General features: G+C 42.6%; 1 protein-coding gene across 4 annotated transcripts in view; it reads left to right on the forward strand.

Annotated features, from left to right (window-relative positions):
- The first annotated feature begins 4,908 nt into the window (after nt 1-4,908).
- ATG10 (autophagy related 10) overlaps nt 4,909-22,180 on the forward strand; it is a 202,562-nt gene continuing 185,290 nt past the window's right edge. For 2 of the 4 annotated variants that reach the window (XM_081089467.1, XM_081089469.1), the window contains exons 1-2: nt 4,909-4,945; nt 20,287-20,406. In XM_081089467.1, coding sequence (XP_080945593.1) covers nt 20,299-20,406 — 108 coding nt within the window. In that variant the 5' untranslated portion in view covers nt 4,909-4,945; nt 20,287-20,298. Of the gene's footprint in view, nt 4,946-18,750; nt 19,004-20,286; nt 20,407-22,180 lie in introns of those variants that run through there. The other 2 variants (XM_081089468.1, XM_081089470.1) reach the window with 2 other exon arrangements.

Below are 22,180 nucleotides of genomic sequence, written 5' to 3' on the forward strand. Positions count from 1 at the left end.
GAAGTTACATATCTATTATTACAACTCACAAAGAACAGTAAACAGTTCAAAGGCAATGGGCAAGGCTAGAATCTAGTAACCTGGGAGGATATATTATAGACATGTATAGGTTTTTTCTATACCTCCCAAAATAAAGGACTATAGGGTCCTCCCAACAAAGTCCAGAGGAAAAAAATAAGCATCCTGAGTAATATCAGATCACATCACTGGCAGAGTGTTCCTTTTGAAACACTGAATTCCCTTGACAAATTTAAAACACAAGTTATAGTTTCCAAATGCCCTCAAAATGCTCAAAAAAAAAAGTGTCTAACCAAGAATATTGGAAAACAAAGCCAGAGTAAATATTAACATTTTCTAAAATATGTCAATCTTTATTCAAGCAGTTCAAATAGATTATTTCCTGAAACACGCTATTCTCTTCATACTACAAAATGGACCATCAAGAATACGATCCTCAAAATACCTCAAAATACACAATCCCACTGCTATTCATTATCCTATCTAATAAAAGAGAAACATGGTAATTAGCGTATGACCGCTACCCTTCCCATTGGCTAATCAGGGCAATATGCAAATTAACTGCCAGCCAAGATGGCGGCCGGCAGCCAGGCAGCTTGAAACTAACATGAGGCTTGCTTGCTTCAGTGACGGAGGACTCCAACGTTCCCCGCATGCCGCTGCAGGCCTCTGAGCTGCAACTCTAAGCAACTATGTAACAAATATAGAAGCTAAACAAAACCCCAGAAACCTGCTTTAGTCCACCGGGCTTCAGCCAGCAGGATCACAACATTGTAAGCAAAGGCCAGAAACCTACTTTCAGCAGCAGAGGCCTAAGAGCTAGAGCCAAGCCTCAAAGCTAAAGCTGGCCCAGAATAAAAAAAGAAAAAAGAAAAAAAGGAGCGGTTGGGAGCTTCAGTCACCCTCAGCCTGAAAACAGCCCTCAGCCCCTCACCCAGACTGGCCAGGCACCCCAGTGGGGACCCCCACCCTGAAGGGTGTGTGACCAGCTGCAAACAGCCATCATCCCCTCACCCAGGCTGGCCAGGCACCCCAGTGGGGACCCTCACCCTGATGCAGGACACCCTTCAGGGCAAACCAGCCGGCACCCACCCGTGCACCAGGCCTCTATCCTATATAGTAAAAGGGTAATATGCCTCCTAGCACCGGGATCAGCGGAGCCGCGAGGCCTCCTGGCACCGGGATCAGCGTGACAGGGGGCAGCGCCCAAACCCCCTGATTGCCCTGCGGCTCTGTGTGTGACAGGGGGCGGGGCCACAACCTCCCTATCCGCCCTGCTCTGTTCGTGACAGGGGAAGGCGCCCCAACCCCCTGATCAGCCCTGCTCTGTGCCTGATAGGGGGGAGCTCCCCAACCCCCTAATCGCCCTGCGACTCTGTGTGTGACAGGGTGCGGCGCCCCAACCCCCCCACCCCCCCACGGGCCCTGCTCTGTGTGTGACGGGGTAGAGCCATAAACCCCCATCGGCCCTGCCCTGACTGTGAGAGTGGCAGCGCCCCAACCCCCTGATCGGCCCTGCTCTGTGTGTGAGAGGGTACACAGCCCCAACCTCCCTGATGGGCACTGCTCTGTGAGTGACAGGGGGCAGTGCCCCAACCCCCTGATTGGCCCTGCTCTGTGCGTGACAGGGGGTGGCACCGCAACCTCCCCATCGACCCTGCCTTGAGTGTGACAGGGGACGGTGCCACAAACCCCCAATCGGCCCTACCCTGAGCATGACTGAGGGTGGCATCGCAACCTCCTGATCGCCCTGCTCTGTGCATTGCAGGGAGCCGGTCCATCCTTGCTGTTTCAAAGGACCTGGCATATATGGCATACTGTTCTTAAAATGTTTGCTCACCTTCTTGGCACTATGTGTTTTAACCAAGGTCTCCTCTCTGAGAAAGGTTGTTTCCCCAGGTAGGGATTTTCCCCTGAAGTTAGGAAGGGAATAAAACCCCTCAACTAAGTGCCAGGCGGGTAATTAATCACTTTAACTACGAACAATCATGCTTAAGCTACATAATCTTTACTCCCTGGAATGGAGATAAGAAACGCCCTAACCTTTGGAATAGAGATTGATAGGATTGGAATCAACTGGTATAAATACAGATGTAACAAGACAGCAGGAGACAGAACTAAGAAGACAGAACCAAGAAGACAGAACCTACACAGAACCTAGAGACAGAAGAACTTCGCTGGAGAGAACATGGCAAAAGATCCTGGACAGAAATTGGCAACAGAACCTAGAGACAGAACCTAGCGAGAGAACCTGGCAAAAGATCCTGGACTGAACCTGACTACAGAAATTGGCAAGAGAACCTGACTAGAACCTGGTGACTGAACCTGGCTGGAGAACCTGGACAGAACCTGGCTGGAGAACCTAGCGAGGGAACATGGCTACAGAACCTGGCTGGAGAACCTAGCGAGGGAACATGGCTACAGAACCTGGCTGGAGAACCTGGCGAACCTAGCAAGAGAACATGGACACAGAACCTGGCTGGAGATCCTAAGCAGAACCTCTCTGGAGATCCAGACCAGAACTTGGCTGGAGATCCTGGCGAGGCTGCTGATCAACTGAACACTGTCTCCGTGTCCTTCCTTCTTCGCCGACTCCGTCTATGCCTTTGGGATTGGACCCCGGCAGTGCATGACAGGGGGCAGCACCCCAGCTCCCCAATTGGCCCTGCTCTAAGCCCGACCAGGGGCTGCACCTAGGGATTGGGCCTGCCCTCTGCCACCTGGGAGCAGGCCTAAGCCAGCAGGGTGTTATCTCCCGAGGGGTCCCAGACTGCAAGAGGGCACAGGCCGGGCTGAGGGACCCCCCTCCCCCACGAGTGCACAAATTTTTGTGCACCGGGCCTCTAGTTAGCTATAATACCATGCTGTTGAGATTCTATATTAACTTATCCTTTGCTCCTGGCTTTTATGACTAATTTTCAGTAACGCTCAGAAAATTTCTAAAACTTTTTTCTTAGGAAACACAGATAATTATAGAATTATAGGATGTCATTAAAAATTGACAGTCCTCCATTTTTTTTTTTCAGACAAATGTTCGAATCCCTGAGTACCAAAGTCCCTGGCTTTATGTATTGTAAGTACATACGTCTACTACTAAAAATCAAATGAAACAGAGTAATTTCCCAAAATGTTAAATGCCATATGTTAAAAAACAAAACTCAACTGAGTAAATTTGGAGATGTAATTGGCTTTATTAAGTGGGTGATGGATTGGGCAGCATCCCATCTAGCACCCTAGAGGGGCTCTCTGAGTTGTACACAATGAAAGGTTTTTATAGCCAGAAAGAGGGTCGGACAAGAAAGCTGAAAGAGTGGGTCACTTCAGCAGGTTACCTTCCCATAGTGGAAGGCAGGGAGTTTTATCAGGCCGATTGCCTCACTGGTGCCAACCAGGGAAATTCCAGGCTGACTTAAAACCGCAGTTAGTTAGGTACTAAGTCTTGGTGGGGCTTAGCAAAAGTGACTCCATTTTGGGTCTGTTGTTTCTTTTTAAGACATAAAGATATAAGTTCTGGCAATAAAATGTTCTCTGCATTAGAATCATCAAATAAGACAAGTTCTAAGCTAAGGAATGTGACACAAATTTATGGTCCTAAACACAATTTTTATTTTCCATATTGATCACCAAATCTCTAATTTATATCCATAGTTGCTGCAACATGTTAGGAAATTCATCTTTACTAGCAGTATCATTTTGAGTTTAAAACTATTTTACCTACAGTAAGATCTACCCTCTTATGGGTGTGGTAAACAAAACAGTGGTGTAGTCACTCGCACAATAAAGATGTAGAGCAGCCCCCCTCCCCCGCCCCCCCCCCCCATTTGCTTCTTTTTGGTCAGCCCCTTCCCCTGGTCACCACTCACCCGTGTTCTGTCCCCTAGCAAGCCCCTTTTATTTGGAAATAATTACAGACTCACAGGAAATAGCATCAGAGTCCCCGACACCTACCCACCGCCTTGTACCTTTGCAGGCAGTTTTCCTTTCACTTCCTCGCCTGCGTTTACTCGGCACTTTTCACACCAGTTTAATGCTGCTGTTAAGAGCAGCAGATGCCGTTTTCCCTCAGGGGTCTGCCGTGGCATTTGCTGTGTTTCAGTCTGATCACCTTTAATGCTCCTACAGCTTTCCCTGGTGTTTCTTTAGCCCACCGTGTCCCTCCACTTATCCTGCTGCTGGATTTTACTTTTTCTTTTCTTTCTGAGGTATGTGTCCAGATGGTCCCCCTGTCAGTCCCTGGGTCCCTGACTTCTGGCTGCTTGTCCCGGGTCCTCGGGCTCCGGGCGGTCACGGAGCCGTTTGCAGAGCGAGGTCAGCCGGCCGGTTCCGCCGGCTCTTCGGAGAGGCGCACGGGCAGCCCGTCCTGGCGCTACCGTTCTCCGTGGCCGCCCGCTGCTTCCCGGACATTCGGCTATTTTTGGAGGGGAGCGAGCTGAGGCCTGGGGCGCGGGCACCGCTCCCCTGCTGTCGGCCGGCTCCCGCCTCCGTAGCGGCCGCCTTTGTGTTGCGCACAGGGGACAGCGCCCTCGGGGTCCCGGGGGGGACTTGGCGGCGGTGGTCGCGGGCGGCGCGGAGGTCGCCCTCCCCCCCCCCCCCCGGCCCCCGGCTCCCCCCGGTGCAGAGGGTCCCGCAGGCTGCGGCGAGGAGGCCCCGCGGCGCGCGGGACGCGCAGCGCGCATGCTCCGGCCCGGTCGCCCGCGGCGGTGGCGGCGGCGGAGGGAGGGCGGGCTCGGCACCTCCCCCGGTGACCCTCCCTCCCCGTTGGCTCGGCTCCGCCGCCGCCACCCCAGTGGCTCCCGGGGGCCCGGCCCTCTCCTCCCCGAGGCGGCCGGCGGCTGCCGGCGCGGCGCTGGGTCCTGCGCCCGCTCCCCCCGCCCCCGCCCGCGGCCCCGCCCTCGAGGCCGGGCGGCGGGTCGGGCCGGCGGAGCGGGTGAGTATCCCCACAGCCCCTGCTGGCGCCGCTGCCCGCCGCTGCCTCCCGCCGGCCCTCGCTCCGCTCGGGCCCCGGGAGGAAGGCGGGTGCGGGGCGGGGACGGCCCAGCCCCGAACAAAAGGCCGGCAGGGGCTCCCGGCAGCCCCACGCAGGCCTGTCCCGCAGCTCCGGGCGCCGCTGCGGGGGCGGGATGGGGGCCGTGCCCCCCGCTCCGGAGCGCGCTCCGCCGCGCAGGCCTGGCCGGGCCGTGGCCGCGGGGAGCTGCCGCCCGTGTCTAAAGCCCGCGCGGGGCCGGCAGGTCTCCCGGGCAGCCCTGGAACCGGCATCCATTGCCCTGGAACCGGCATCCATTGCACTGCCGGCCGGGACAGGCCGAGGAGCTGGAAGGGGTGTCAGAGTCACCCTCCGGAGCAATAGTTTATCACGGATGTTTTTCCTCCCAAGAAACCTCGCTCCTCGTGGTATCTGAAACCGCCATGGGGGAGCGGGATGTAGAAATAGTTAACTGATTCATAGGAACATTTGTCATGCTAAAAATTAAAAACATTTCAGGAAAGGCAAAGGGATAGCTACTTGTCTTTTCCGAGTCAAAATGGAGCCTTGTCTAACAGAACCACCTGAGGATGAATTAGGTATCTAGGCAACTATGCTTTCACTTGAAGTAACAGTGGTTTTTTTGGTTACTCCTCACCTGAGGATATTTTTTCCATTGCTTTTCAGAGAGAGTAGGAGGGAGGAAGGGGGGGAGAGAGAGCAAGCTATCCATGTGAGTCGGCCTCCCACGCGCTCCAACCAGTAACCCAGGTACATGCCCTTGGCCGGGAATTGAACCCCGACCCTCTGGTGTGCAGAGGCTCTAACCACTGAGCAAGGCTTGACATAATATTGATTAGGGCCCAGGCTGTGGAATTACATTGGGGGGGGGGGGGTATAATTGAGATGCAAATTATTTCTGATTGGGAGAAAAAATGCTCCTGAAGATTGTGATTTTATTACAAGATTTTGTCATAATTTTTACCATTCAGTTTGTTCCTTCATTGTAAATTCAATACATCTTTACCATAGGTTCACTTTATTTTTATGAATCATGTTTCTAAGTTTGTTTTTTTTTGTTTTGTTTAAATACAGTTTGACAATGGCTTCCACTCCTTAGTGGCAAAAGCTTAAGTTTGTGCTTTGCAGGATTGGAAAGCGTAGGCCCTGTGTAGTACTAACTACATCATCCGACCCTTCCTGCTTCTGCAGCGTCAAATATGGACAAGAGCGAACATCTGCAAAATGAAAACTTGACAAAACATCTTGAGTATGGAGAAATCCACATTAAAGTCTTGCAATGACAAGGTTTAAGAATTGTTATTGATAGATTAATGGAGGAAACGAGTGGGAACAGTTTCCAATGGTTCTGAACTGAGTTCATTTGGCTACAGACTGTTACCAGATTATGTCACCTCCCCCTTTTCTCTTCTCCCCACTTCCCTTTCCCCTTTATTTAGGATAAGGTTTACTGGGATTTAGCTATAGGATGAGGCATTCAAACTGGGCATAATGTTTTGTGACAAATTATAAATTGATAGCAATTCCTAATGCTTGAACATTTCAGAGAAAGATAGCAACCCCTTAGGGAGATCAACTTAGGGTAAAGTTCATATAAGCAGATTATTTAAGACTGGGTTTGATTTGATTATGAATATCTATGAAGTCTAGAGATGTGTTTTGTGATTGTAGAGGTAGTGTTAGAGTCATACATATAGTCAGAGTACCAAATAAACAAAATGCCAGGGAAATTATTTGGTGTTTATCCCTTGAAAACAGATGTATGTCTTCAGGTGCCAAGCAGGCTGAGTATAAAACGATTGAATAGTAGAGGAATGGAGAATAAACCCCTACTTCAGAGCATCCAGATTAGGGAAAAGGTTGCTAAACAGCTATGCAGAATCAAAGTCTCCAGTACTGTACCTGGCACCCCAGGCCCTGAAGTGCTCGATCTCCTACAGGACCCAGGAAGAGAACTTACTAATATGAAATTATCACTGACATGTAATAGCTTTCAGAGAAAACTCTTTTATTGTCTCTTCTGAGCTCAAGAACCTACAATAGTTTCCTGCCCACTACTTAAATGAAATCTCTTTAGAGGTTTCATGCTATTTATAAACTGCCTTCCTCCCCCACAATTTTCTTGTATTCCATAATCTATACTCCCCAGTTACACTGTTTACCTGTCTACTCTGCCTCATTTCAACCTGTTCCTAGGTTCACTGCCCATTCCTACTCCACTAATCCTCTTCATCCCTTTATGTATTGTGTCTTTCAGTATCGTCTTATAATGCAAGGATTATCTGAAATATAACTCCTCTAGGGCCCAGGCTCTGGTTCCAGACTGCCTTAGGTCAAATTGCCACATTAAAAAAAAAAATTATATATATATATATATATATATATATATATATTTATTTATTTTTATTTATTTATTTTTTTACTGATTTCAGAGGGAAAGGGGGAGGAGAGAGAGATAGAAACATCAATGATGAGAGAGAATCATTGATTGGCTGCCTCCTGCATGCCCCGCACAGGGGAGCATACCCTGACCTGGGCATACCCTGACCTGGAATCAAATCCTAACCTCCTGGTTCATAGGTCAACACTCAGCCATTGGGCCACACTGGCCAGGCCAAATTGCCACATTTAACTGCTGGAGTTGGTACCCTCTTCCTAATTGGAGCTCTAGCTGCAGAGGTCTAGCTGCAAGTTCAGCCACCAGTAAAAATCCTTTAACTCCAGTCCAGGTACAATCTAATCTAAACTTTGACTTGCTTTATATGTTTCAGTAGGAAGGCAAGGAGGGAACACTGAGCCTGCTGTTCAGGTGCTGCTTTCTTATTTATTAGACTAGAGGCCCGGTGCACAAAATTCATGCACGGTGGGGGGTGGGGGTCCCTCAGCCTGGCCGGCAATGATGCAAGTGTTCCCCCCACCCCCGGCCACTCTGTGCCCACTGCCCAGAGGCCCTCCGCAGCCGGGGTGGAACACTTGCCTAGTTGCCGCAGCAATGAAGCAAGCATTCCGCCAGGCTACTCATGCTGCCCGCTCTCAGTCCCCCCCCCCCCCCCCCCCCCCCCCGCTGGGGCTGGGGGACTCCATCTTGTGGCTATGGGAGCCATCATCTTTGTGATAGAGTGACGGTTAACTTGCATATTACCCTTTTATTAGATAAGATTACCTGGGCCATGCCTGCTGTGTCCCACCTAAGCCTTTCACTAGCTTCATCAAAATGATTCATTGTTTTTCTGTTTTCTAGCATTATTCCTCCTCAAAAGTATATCTGATGCTAATTATAAATGCTTATTTCGGGCTTTCAAAATCAGGTAATCCTAATCGGGACCTAGGATTCCACATATAAATTTGTACCCTGGGTGCCTCTTGGCTGTCTAATATTTGAGGACCATTGCCCAAAGACCCTACTAGTTAACACATTGTATGCGGGAAACGTATTTATACGTTTTACGTTGACTGGTAGTAGAGCGCGGGACACGTATTAATCCGTTTTTTATAGACTAGTGGTAGAATGCGGGTAACATATAAATACGTTTATTTTTATGCTTTTTTATTGCTCTAAAGGGATGCTAACATGCAGATATACGAATTCCAAAGGACAAAATTTGGGTCTCTAACACATACAATGGTGAATTATGTATGTACTTCCAGGTATAATGGTAGGTAATCTATTCAACTGCAAAAATGGCCTGCGGCCACCTGTTAGCGCACGCATGATAAAAACTACCCGCAAACAATGTGTTAAGTGATTAACTAATTAAATGAATTCCAGCCAAATTCTCAGTAAAGGCAATGGGTTGAGTTTACCTTCCAGCTAGTAATTGTGTGCTTTGTTAGGTAAGAATCTAAATCTAAAGTTATAATAATGTAAAATTGTGGCAGGCAGGGATAAGTACAGAGGAAGTGGCTTACTTATATTAGTTAAAAATGATTTTTAATGTGTAAAAGTATCATAGTATGTTCAGTGATAATCACATTTTTATAAATGATCTTAAGTTCTGGGGAAATTTAGTTCTATTTCTTAAAGTGTTTTAATCTCATTATGACTCTGATACACATTGATTTATGGACTCATCAAAAGAAATGTCTCCAACCAAAAAAAAAAGTATCAGTTTTCCACACATTAGATTAAAAATCACATAAAAAATGTGGAACATGGTAGTGAAAAAAGCTGTTTTTAATTAAAAAGGATCATTTGAACAATGATTATACACCATGTTAGAATTTACTGAGGCTGCTTTTCTGAAAAGATATATTTAATAGCAGCAGAATAAGCTTCTTCACACTGTCTAGTCCAGGGGTGGGCAAACTTTTTGACTCGAGGGCCACAATGGGTTCTTAAACTGGACCGGAGGGCCGGAACAAAAGCATGGATGGAGTGTTTGTGTGAACTAATATAAATTCAAAGTAAACATCATTACATAAAAGGGTACGGTCTTTTTTTTTTAGTTTTATTCATTTCAAAGGGCCAGATCCGGCCCGCGGGCCGTAGTTTGCCCACGGCTGGTCTAGTGTTAGGGCTAACCAGTATTTTAGAAAGACTGCTTTCAGTTGATGGGGAAAAACATTATTTTCCTAATCTGTAGCCTCTGCTGAAGCAGTTAAAGAAAGGTTTTGATTAGTTAAGCTTAAAAAACAAAAACAAAAAAACAAAATCCAAATAGTTGTTCAGTAAGACTGAAACTCAAGCAAAATAGATGTATTAACAACTTATACTTTATGACAGGAAACAGGTCTGACTTATTTTTAACTTTTACTTATAATAAGAAATGAGAAGTTCATTGTTTAGGATGAGATGAGAATTAAAATTCGCCTTTTTAACTGAGAGTTTACTTGTATTCTGTTGTCACCTCTAGTCTAAATTTAGGATAGCTTAAGTCTGGAAAAATGGGCAGTTCACATCTAAGGATTTTCATTTGCAAATTAAAGATTATTTTTGCCATTATTCCTTAATAAACTGCAGTTGTGGTTATTTCCATTTTGACCATAATTTAAGCCATCTCATAATAGGAAGTTTTAAGATTCTAATTTCTGTCTCTACTAGTCTATGAACTTGGTAGAGGACTAGAGAGCATTACAGCTCGAAAAGTACATATAAAAATGTTGATCAAATTATATTTTTATGATTTGTTTATTTAAAATATGTTTTTTAAATTGATTTTCTTTAGAGAGAGAGGAAGGGAGAGGGAGAAAGAGAGAAATATCGATTGGTGGCCTCCTGCACCTGCCCCAACTATAGATCGAACCTGCAACCTGGACATGTGCCCCTATTGGGATCTGTACTTAGGACAATGCTCAACCAACTAAGCCACATTGGCCAAGGTTATATTTTTATTTTTAATGAGGTGAAAGATTCTTACTTGAGCAAAAAGACAATAATTATTCAGTAATATTTTATTATGGCACATTATAATGATTTGAATTGAGATGGATGTCATTTTAATATGGTATAGTTCCTAATTTTGTAATCAAGCCATAAGCCTGGTCTTTAGATAATTTTAAAGTATTCAAACAAATAGTAATTAGTGCTTTGATGTTTACTCATCTTGCTAGTGGCAGTGCTGTTAATTAAATAAACTATGGTTATTGAGTGAAATTTTATGTTTCAACTAACATTTTGAAGAGTTTAGTAAACCTCAAGTAACTGGAGGGCTTAGGGAATGTAATGTTTTTACTTAGTTCACTTTTGTTATTAAGTGAGGGTTTGCTTGAAATTTATAAAATATTCCAAGATATGTTAGTTTTCTTTATGAATTAAATGCGATTTTTCTTTGATTGAATATCTTTCAATATATGTCAGGGTCATTATATAGTTGGCAAAACTATTTCTGTCTGTACAATTTCATCTTTCCTATTAAGGTTCTGTATCCTCTCACTGGGTGATTGAAGGTGTTTTCTGTAATCTGTGTAATGTTGATTTATAATTAATATTTTCAGCCCAGATTTATTTTTTATTTTTTCTAAGTTCCAGGTCCATGATAGTAGGCCTGCTAGATATCATAACTTGGGTATTCCTTAGGCATTTACAAATTTATTTATTTATTTATTTATTTACTAGAGGCCCAGTGCACAAAATTGTGTATGGGTGGGGTCCCTCAGCATGGCCGATGATCAGGACCGATTGGGGCCATCTTGCCCAGTCCCTATCAGGGCCCATCGGGGCTGGCTGACCGGGGAGAGGGACCATGGGAAGTTGGCCATGGGAACACACTGACCACCAGAGGACAGCTCCTGCAGAGCGTCTGCCCCCTGCTGGTCACTGCACATCGTAGCGACTGGTTGACTGGTCATTTGGTTGTTTGGTCGCTTAGGTTTTTATATATATAGATTGCCAGTGCATGTCATATGTACTGGCCGGTCAGTTGGACAGTCGGATGGACATTTGGTTGGTCACTTAGTCTTTTATATATATAGATTTTTGTGAAATCTTTTTTTTTTAAGTTTTATTTTTCAATTACAGTTGAGATTCAATATTATTTTATACTAGTTTTAGGTGTACAGCATGGTGGTTAGACACTTACTAGTATATAATTTACAAAGTGATTCCCCTGATAACTCAGGTACTGATCTCTCAGCATACATAGTATTACAATACTAGAGGCCCGGTGCATGAAATTTGTGCATGCGGGAGGGGGTCCTCTCAGCCCAGCCTGCACCCTGTCCAATCCAGGATCCCTCTCACAATCCAGGACTGCTGACTCCTAACTGTTCACCTGCCTGCCTACCTGATCACCCCCAACCGCCCCCCCGCTGGCCTGGTCGCCCCTCACTGCCCCCACTGCTGGCCTGGTTGCCACCAACTGTGCCCCCTGCTGGCCTGGTCACCCTCACTGCCCTGCTCTGCCAGCCTGGTCGCCCCACACAGCCTGCTGTTCAGTCATTTGGTCGTTCCTCCCTAACCCCCCTGCCGGCCTGGTCGGCCCATGCAGCTTGCTGCTTAGTCATTTGGTCATCCCTCACTAACGCCCCTGCTGGCCTTGTCGCCCCACTCAGCCTATTCGGTTGTCTATTCGGTTGTTTTGGATGTGACAGCCCCTGGCTCTTTATATATATAGTGACTGTAATATTTATGCTGCATTTTACATCTCATGACTGTTTTATAATTACCAATTTCCACTTCTTAATCCCTTCACATTTTTCAGCCATCTCCCCTACTCTTCTTCCATATGGCAATCATCAGTTTGCTATATTTATGAATTTGTTTCTATTTGTTTGTTCATTTATTTTGTTCCCTTTATTTTTAACCATCACCACAACTTTATTTATTTATTTATTTTTAAAATAATTCCTTATTATTGAAAGTATTACATATGTTCCCCCTTCCCCTCCCATTGACCGCCTACAGCCCTCTCCTGCCCCCTGCCCCAGGCCTTCAGCAACCTATTGTCTGTGTCCATGGGTTCTGCATATAAGCATACAAGATCTTTGGTTGATTACTTCTCACCCTGCCCCGTCTTCCCTCTGAGATTCTGCACTCTGTTCCATGCTTCCATGTCTCTGGATCCACTCTCTTCATCAATTTATTTTGTTACTTAGATTCTACATATGAGTGCGATCATTTGATACTTGTCTTTCTCTGACTGATTTATTTTAGTTAGCATGATACTTTCCAAGTCCCTTCATGCTGTTTCAAAGGGTAAGAAATTCTTCTTTTTTTATTGCTGCATAGTATTCCATGCTATAAATGTATCACAGCTTTTTTATGCACTCATCTACTGATGGGCACTGGGCTATTTACAGATCTCAGCTATTGTAAATTGTGCTGCTATGAACATAGGGGTGCATACATTCTTTCTGATTTGGTATCACTGGCTCAAATGGCAGTTCTATATTTAATTTTTTGAGGACACTCCATATTGTTTTCCATAATGGTTGCACCAGTCTGCATTCCCACCAGCAGTGTACTAGGGTTCCCTTTTCTCCACATCCTCGCCAGCACTTGTCATTTGTTGATTTGTTGATGGTAGCCATTCTGACAGGTTTAAGGTGATATTGCATTGTCGTTTTCATTTCTGATGATCAGTGACTTTGAGCATTTTCCCATATGTCTCTTGGCCATCTGTATGTCCTCTTTGGAGAAGAGTCTGTTTAGGTCCTTTGCCCATTTTTTAATTGGATTGTCTGTCTTCCTTCTGTTAAGTTGTATGAGTTCCTTATATATTTTGGATATTAACCCTTCATCAGATATATCATTGCCAAATATGTTCTCCCATACAGTGGGCTCTCTTTTTGTTTTGTTGAGGGTTTCTTTTTGCTCTGCAGAAGGTTTTTATTTTGATGTAGTCCATTTGTTTATTTTCTCCTTAGTTTCCTTTGCCTTAGGAGATGTAGCTGTAAACATATTGCTATGAGAAATGTCTGAGATTTTTGCTGCCTATGGTTTCTTCTAGGATTTTTATGTTTTCATGACTTACATTTAAGTCTATTATCCATTTTATTCTTGTGTATTGTGTGAGTTGGTGGTCTAGTTTCATTTTTTTTTTTTTTGCATATATCTGCCCCATTTTCCCAACACCATTTATTAAAGAGACTTTCTTGACTCCATTGTATGCTCTTGCCTCCTTTGTCAAATACTAATTGAGGGTAATGGCTTGGGTCGATTTCTGGGTTCTCTGTTCTGTTCCATTGATCTATAGACCTGTTCCTGTGCCAATACTAGGCTGTTTTGATTATGGTGGCTGTGTAGTATAACTTGAAATCTGGTATTGTGATTCTTCCAACTTTTTTTCCTCAAAATTGCTCAGCTATTTGGGATCTTTTTTGATTCCATATAAATTTTTGGAGTATTTGTTCTAGCTCTGTAGATTATGCCATTGGTATTTTAATAGAGATTGCATTGAATCTGTAGATTGTCTTAGGTAGTATGGACATTTTAATGATATTGATCCTACCATGAACATGGTATATTCTTCCACTTATTTATATCTTCTTCTATCTCTTTTTTTCAATGTCCTGTAGTTTTCTGAGTACAGGTCTTTTGGCTCCTTGGTTAAATTTATTCCTAAGTATCCTAATTTTTAGTTGCAATGGTAAATGAGATTGTTTAGTTTCTCTTTCTGAGAATTCATTATTGGTGTATAAAAAAGCCATCATTTTTTGGGTGTTGATTTTGAATCCTGCTACATTGCCAAATTCATTTATTAGATCTATTTTTTTTTTTTTTGGTGGAGTCTTTAGGGGTTTCTATGTACAATATCATGTCATCTGTGAATAATGAGAATTTTACTTCCTCCTTTCGAATTTGGATGCCTTTTATTTCTTCTTGTCTGATTGCTATGGCTAGCACTTCCAGTACTATGTTGAATAAGTGTGGTGAAAGCAGACATCCACATCTTGTTCCTGTTGCTAGGGCAAATGCTTTTAGTTTTTGCCCACTGAGTATAATATTGGCTGTAGGTTTGTCATATATGACCTTTATATGTTGAGATATGCTCCCTCTTTTCCCACTTTGCTGAGAGTTTTTATCAAAAATGGGTATTGGATTTTGTCAAATGCTTTTTCTGCATCTATTGATACAATCATGTCATTTTTGTCTTTCAAGTTGTTTATGTGATGTATCAAATTTATTGATTTGCGGATATTGTACCAGTCTTGCATCCCTGGAATAAATCCCTCTTGGTCATGGTGTATGATCTTTTTAATATATTGTTGGATCTGATTTGCTAATATTTTGTTGAGGATTTTGGCATCTATGTTCATCAGGGATATTGGCCTATAATTCTCTTTCTTTATAGTGTCTTTATCTGGTTTTGGAATTAGGATTATGCTGGCCTCATAAAAAGAGTTTGGAAGTGAATTTTTCTGAAACAGTTTGAGGAGTATAGGTATTAGTTCTTCTTTGAATGTTTGGTAAAACTCCCCATGAAGCCATCTAGACCTGGGCTTTTGTTTGGTGGGAGTTTTTGTTTTGTTTTTAATTACTGCTTCTATCTCATCAGTTGTTATTGAACTATTCAGGTTTTCTGATTCCTCCTGATTCAGTTTTGGGAGATTGTATTTTTTTGTTTGTTTGTTTTGTTTTGTTGGCATTTAGTTGTTCATAGTATTTTCTTACAATCCTTTGTATTTCTGTGGTGTCAAATGGTTACTTCTCCACTTTCATTTCAGATTTTATTTATTTAGCTTCTTTCTCTTTGTTTCTTGATGACTCTGGCTAACAATTCATCAATTTTATTTATCTTTTCAAAGAACCAGCTCTTGGTTTCATTGATTTTTTTGTATTGTTTTTTTTAGTCTCTATGTTATTTATTTATGCTCTAATCTTTATGATTTCCTTCCTTCTACTTTGGGCTTTTCTTGTTCTTTTTTAGTTCTTTAAGTAATAGGGTTAAATAGTTTGTTGCTGATTTTTCTTGTTTTTTGAGGTATGCATGTAGGGCTATGAACTTCCTTCTCATGACTGATTTGCTGTGTCCCAGAGATTTTGGGTTGTTATGTGTTCATTTTCATTTGTTTCCATGAAGTTTTTTATTTATTTCTTTATCTTGTTGGTAACTCATTCATTGTTTAATAACATGCTATTTAGCCTCCATGTGTTTGAATGTTTTTGGGTGTTCTTACTGTAGTTGATATCTAATTTCATTCCACTGTGATCTGAGAAGATGCTTGATATAATTTCAATCTTCTTGAACTTGTAGAGACTTGTTTTTTGTCCTAACATGTGGTCTATCTTTGTGAATGATCCATGTGCACTTGAGAAGAATGTATATCCTGCTGCTTTGGGGTTAAATGTTCTATAAATGTCAATACAATCCATCTGATCCAGTGTGTCCTTTAGAGTCACTGTTTTCTTGTTAAGTTTTTGTATGGAAGATCTATCCAGTGAAGTCAGCGAGGTGTTAAATTCTCCTACTATGACCATGTTGTTGTTGATCTTTCCATTAAAGTCCTCTAGAAGTTTTTTTTATATATTTAGGTGCTCCTATATTGGGTGCATATATGTTTACCAGGGTTATATCCTCTTGTTGGATTGATTCCTTTAGTATCATGTAGTGACCTTTGTTGTCTCTTGTGATGACCTTCATTTTGAAGTCTATTTTGTCAGATGTGAGTATTCCTACTCCAGCTTTTTTTAATTTTTCATTTGCCTGGAAAATTTTTTTCCATCCCTTCACTCACATCCTGTGTGTGTGTCTTTTTTTTCCTGAGGTGGGTCTCTTGTAGACAGCATATAGTTGGGTCATGTTTTAGTATCCATTCAGCTACCCTATCTATGCCTTTTGATTGGAGCATTTAATCCATTTACATTTAGGGTTATTATTGATAGGTACTTATTTATTGCCGTTTTAATTCCTAGAGAATTTCTGTTTCTTCTTCTCCCCATTACAGCAGTCCCTTTAGCATTTCTTGTAATGCTGGCTTGGTGATGATATACTCCTTTAGCCTTATTTTTGTCTGGGGAGCTCTTTATTTGACCATCTATTTTGAATGATAGCCTTGCTAAATATAGTGATCTTGGTTTCTATTTTGAATGATAACTTTGCTGGATATGGTGATCTTGGTTTCAGATCTTTACTTTCCATTACCTTGAGTACTTCATGTCATTCCCCTCTGGCCTGTAGAGTTTCTGATGAGAAATCAGGTTTCAGCCTTATTGGAGCTTCTTTGTAGGTAAAAGTTTGCTTTTCTCTTGCTGACTTTAAGATTCTCTCTTTGTCTTTAATTTTTGGCATTTTAATTATGATGTATCTGGGTGTGGGCCTGTTTGGGTTCTTCTTTCTTGGGGTTCTCTTTTCCTCCTGAAATTATGTGACTTTTTCCTATACTAAGTTAGGGAAGTTTTCTGCCATTATTTCTTCAAACGCATTCTCTATCTCTTCTGCCTCTTCTGGCACACTTGCTATTCTAATATTGTTATGTTTCATGTTGTCTCACAGCTCCCTTAAGCTCTCCTCCTGTTTTTTTTAATTGTTTTTTCTTTTTGGTTCTCTGATTGAGTGATTTTTTTCAACCCTATCTTCTAATTCAGTGATTCGATCTTTACCTTCCCCTAATCTGCTGTGTATTCCTTCCAATGTGTTTTTTTATTTGTGTTATGTCATTCTTTATTTCTGACTATTCTTTTTTCATAGTTACTATATCTTTTCTGTTGAGCATGTTTACCATCATTATTCTGAACTCTGTTTCAGATAATTTTTTTTTATCTCTGCTTCACTTCTCTCTTCTTCTGGAAAATTCTCTTGTTCTTTCATTTGGGGGTTGTTTCTTTGTTTCTTCATTTTGGCTGTCTGTTTGGGTTTGTGACTATATATTAGTTAAATCCTCTATGCCTCTCAATTTCTAGTGCAGGACAGTGTCAAATGCTGTTTCAAATTAGATCAGGCAAAGACTCAAAGCCTCCAGAGACTGCCTCTGCCTACAGACTGATAGGATTCTGACTTGAATTGCCCCCAGGCAATTGTCCTCAGGTATAGCAAGAGTTGTTTTTTTTTTCCCCAATAGGGTGGGGCATTTGCTTCTGCCTGGAGACTATTATTTTCAGTCTGTTAAATGGCTTCAGGGCAAAGTGTTTTCCAATAGGGTGGATCAACTGTCTTGCCCCCAGGCAAGGCAAAATTCTGTGTGGGAAAGATGTCCTCCACTGCATGAGGGAATCTCTCAGCACAGAAAACCAGGGGTTTCTGCCTTCTGAGCTCTAACCCTTGAGTCCCCAAATCCTGGCTTCTGCTCATACAACTCTAGTCCACTCTGCCCTCCCTCTGCTGGAGCACAAAGTGGGTGGCTCCACAGGGAATTTTGTGTGTTGGCCCTTTAAGAGGATGCCTAAATTTCCAGCCATCACTCCCTGGTAGACAGCAACTTCACTGCTTCTTATAGTCAGATGTTATGTGGGTACCCTTCTCAGTTCTGGTGCTCTCTGCTTGGGGGCCCAGCTTTGGGATTGATCCCAGAGTTCTCAGGGGCAGCTGAGATATTTCTTTGGAACTTCAGTTGCTGTCTGTGGGTGCCCAGCCAGCCCTTTCGTGCCTTGGCCCCTCCTACCAGTCTCTATGCGGTCTCCACTTTTGGTCCTTGGGTATCAGGGTTCTCTCCAGTGAGTCTTCCATTGATTATTCTGGAAGTTTTTCTGTATTTTAGTTGTAATTTCAGTTTGTTCCTAGGAACTTGTCCGTGCAGCATCTACTTACTCTGACGCCATTTTATGTGACTATTTTGTTCCCTTTATTAATGGGTCTCTCTTCTGTTTTGACGTTGTTGAGTATTTGTTAGTTATTCTCTACTTCCTTGAGACTTTCATCCCTGGAATCCCTGGCACTGCCTTTGCTAGGATCTCCTCTTAATGCCTGACTCTATTTTCTAGTTCTTTTGTTGGTTCCTCTTCTTCTATGGGTTCCTGAAATGCTGGTGTTCTGAAGGTTTTTTCTGAACCCATTGTTCTTCTCCCTATGCATTAAGTTTTCTACCTTTTTGGTTAAGACCCTTTAAACAACCTGTTGAAAATTGTAGAATATTTCTCCACTAAAATATAGAGCACGTACATTCAAAACTTAGTATAAACTTTCATGATCCACCAGAAGCCATATTAAGAATCTGCTATATTCATTCTAGCTGGGTTATTTCATTTGTCTCTTTTATAAGATGACTTCCAAATTTCTTAAATTGATCTTGGCTTCTCTCCATAACTTAAGATGCATATTCTTTCTGAATTCTTTCATTGCCTGGGTTCAGATCCTTTTGACCTCTCACCCAGACTACTACAACAGCTTTTAACTCTTCTCCTTGCTTTCAGGCTTGTGTCCCTCAGATCATCCTCCACAGAGCCTCTAATGATTTATTATTCTGACCTTTTCAGCTCTAAGGTCTGATTCTTTATTTTCTATGGAAATAATCCAAACTCTTCCATGACACACACTTCCCCACCATCCCTCCTTTGTGAGGGATCCTTCTTGTGCTTACTATAATCTGTGCATATCTTCATTATTGTATAGACTTTAAATAGAAATTCTCTTTTCCAGTGCTATCAGAATTGAGAGTTGAGCAGTTAATTGAAGAAGTTGATTAAAGGTAAAGTTATCAAAAATAATACATGAAAAAAATTTATGGATAAGCAAGGAACTTGATATAAAAGAAAATGCTAAGAAACATTTAAATTACCTTCTTAATGTTTATATGCTACCAAAGAGTAGAATTTATACATTTCTGTAAAGATTCATTTATGCCAATAATGTTCTTTTTTTCTTTATTCTGATGAATCTTTTATTAAATTGAAAAAGAATATTACTTTTATGTTATAAATACATGCATACTTAAAACATTTTATTTCAACTTAAAACATATAAAGACATTAATTTGCCAATTTTTTCATATATGACCAAGGCACTTTCTTTGAGTATGGGTACTTGATTGGAATTCATTGTTCATTCTTGATTAAGCTGAACCCAGAATGCATCCTCTAGCTTTTTGGTTTACATGAAAGTTTAACTTTAAATGAAAGAACTTAAGCCACTTTTGCAGCAATCTGAGTACAGAATACTAGATTTGTATGATTTTCCCACTACCAATTTTCAGTTGAATTGTCCATATCTAGTTCAATAGTGGTATGTTTTTCTAATGAAGATTTACTTTTGTAAAGTCTTTCCAAGGCATTGAATCTTAGAAATAACAGTTGTCTTTGTTTTTAAATTACATTTTATTGGTTTGGTTAGTGTAGCATTTCATTAAAGTATATTTATAATACAAGAATGTGGTTTGTGAACATACCCTCAACTGAGGGGAGTAGAGATTGCTTCATGATCAGAATGCTGTAGATATTGGTAATTTTTATAGAGGGAATGGACATTGTGTTGATAAATATGGCAAAGTTGGTTGAATGGAGGTTGGTTATTTTTATGGCTAATCTCCCTTTATTACAACACTAGAGCCCCGGTGCAGGAAATTCATGAACTCGGTGGGGCGGGGTAGGGGGGGCCCTCATCCCGGCCTGCACCCTCTTGCAATCCGGGAGCCCCACGATCGATCGCCCCACAGAGGGTGGCCTGGGCCTGCATCTTTGGGGTGATTGCGGAGCCTCCCCAAATGGATCGCCCTGCTGGCCGGTGGCCTGGGCCTCCCTCTGCGGGTCAATTGTGGGGCGATGGTGGAGCCCCCGACCAATTGCATCGCACCCGCCTTGGCTGGCCTGGCACCAGTGCGTGTCATAGCATGGTTGTCTGGATGGTCGTTCTGCTGTTCGGCTGTTCAGTCAATTTGCATATTACACTTTTATTATTATAGATGAGTTCTTATAAAGCAAGAGCTGTATATTTTTTCCATTTCTGTATAGCTAATACTTAATTTTTATACTGCAGTTATCATTTAGTATGGAAGAAGATGAATTTTTTGGAGAAAAAACATTCCAGCATTATTGTGCAGAATTCATCAAACATTCACAGCAGATAGGTGATGGTTGGGAATGGAGAACTTCAAAGGTAAGAACAGAAAATTTTATTTCCCATTTTGAAAGAGTTTTTTTTTTAGTTCTTTTTTTTAGCATGTAAACCCTTAGTAATTAAAACTAATGTATGAAGCTAGCTTGATTTAGTAAAGGGCTTAAATTGAAGAATATTTTAAAACAGATGTCCATTGTATTACTTCAACTATATGTACTCATAATTAGGCTAATGAAGTATTATCTAGAAAAGTCTTTAGGTGACTTGCTTTAATTTAATAGATAAGAATGCTTAGCATATTAATTATCTGAATATAAACAGATGCTTCTGTGGTGCTTCAAACCATTTGTTTACACTACAAATTTTCTTAGGAAACTGTTTTTGTCCAGAGAATGAAAAGATAATCCTGAAGCCAAACCACAGTCAGTCACAAAATCTGAAATATTGAAGGCTGTGCTAATTAGGATATTTTTTTGTTTTGTTTCTTTATTTTTATTGATAAATTGGGAATTTTTTAATAGTATAAACACATTTCAAAACATTCTTTTGGTTCTATTCAATAATAGTCAAAAGGTCTATATACTCATTTACTTTCACACATATATTTAGTAAGGTTCTCTGTCAAAAGCTTTTTCAGTTCCTTGAAAGCCCTTTCTTAGAGAATAAGTTTTCTCTACTTGACCCCTTATCTGATTCCTGAAAAAGTGATGAATCTCGATTCTCTGCAGAATGGCTGTGTTTCCTATCTGCAGTCTGAGAAACATGAACCGTTTTAAGCTGATTTCTATGATTCAGAACTAAGCCAGGGGAGTGCAGGTCTTGATTGGGTCTAGAGTATCACTGGGGAGAGAAGCCATAATTCCTTCTTGGGTTATATGTCAGCTCAGTTTTGACAGGGTGGCTCATGGAATGGTTCAGAGGTATGGTAGAGTCCAACTCCACTCTCTCAGGGACAGGACAGTCCACACACCCCTAGGGCATCTCCCGCTCTAGGATAACATGACCTTACTGACACCCTTTATTAATTTTTGTTCCTATTTTATAATTTTGTTTGCTATTGTGTTCGTATTTTTATTCATATTACTAGAGGCCTGGTGCATGAAATTCATGCACGGGACGGGGGGTTCCCTCAGCCCGGTCTACAACCTCTCACAATCTGGGACCTCTGGCTCCTAACTGCTCGCCTGCCTGTCTGATTGCCCCTAACCACTCTGCCTGCCTGTCTGATTGCCCCTAACCACTCTGCCTGCCTGCCTGATTGCCCCTAACCACTCTGCCTGCCTGTTTGCTCCTAACTGCCTCTGCCTGCCTGCCTGATTGCCCCTAACTGCTTACCTACCTGCCTGATCGCCCCTAACCACCTCTTCCTCGGCCCCTGCCTCTGCGGCTTAGTCTGTAAGGACTTCCGGAATGACATTTGGAAGGTCGTTCGGCTGTCTGGTCTAATTAGCATCTTACCCTTTTATTACTATAGATTTCTTCGATGATTATTATTGACATACTAGGGGCCCAGTGCATGAATTTGTGCACCTTGAAAGGAACTGTGGGCCACGAGGCTATGGTGGGCACAGGGTGGGTCTAGGCCCATCTTCCGCACCCCTGCCTGGTCCCTCCCACCATGGCCCCTGGTTCCCTGTCTGCCGGCAGCCCTGTTCCTGCTGCCACTACTCCCACATGCTGACAGCGCCAGCCCTGCTTACACCCACTGATGGAGCAGTTGGAGCTGGCTCCAGCAGCGGGTGCAAGCGGGGCTGATGCTGTCAGTGGGTACGAGTGGTGGCTGCTGCCCTGATTGCCCCTTAGGAGCAGTGGG

Source organism: Myotis nattereri, assembly GCF_964212035.1.
Source record: "Myotis nattereri genome assembly, chromosome: 4".
Lineage (NCBI taxonomy): Eukaryota > Metazoa > Chordata > Mammalia > Chiroptera > Vespertilionidae > Myotis > Myotis nattereri.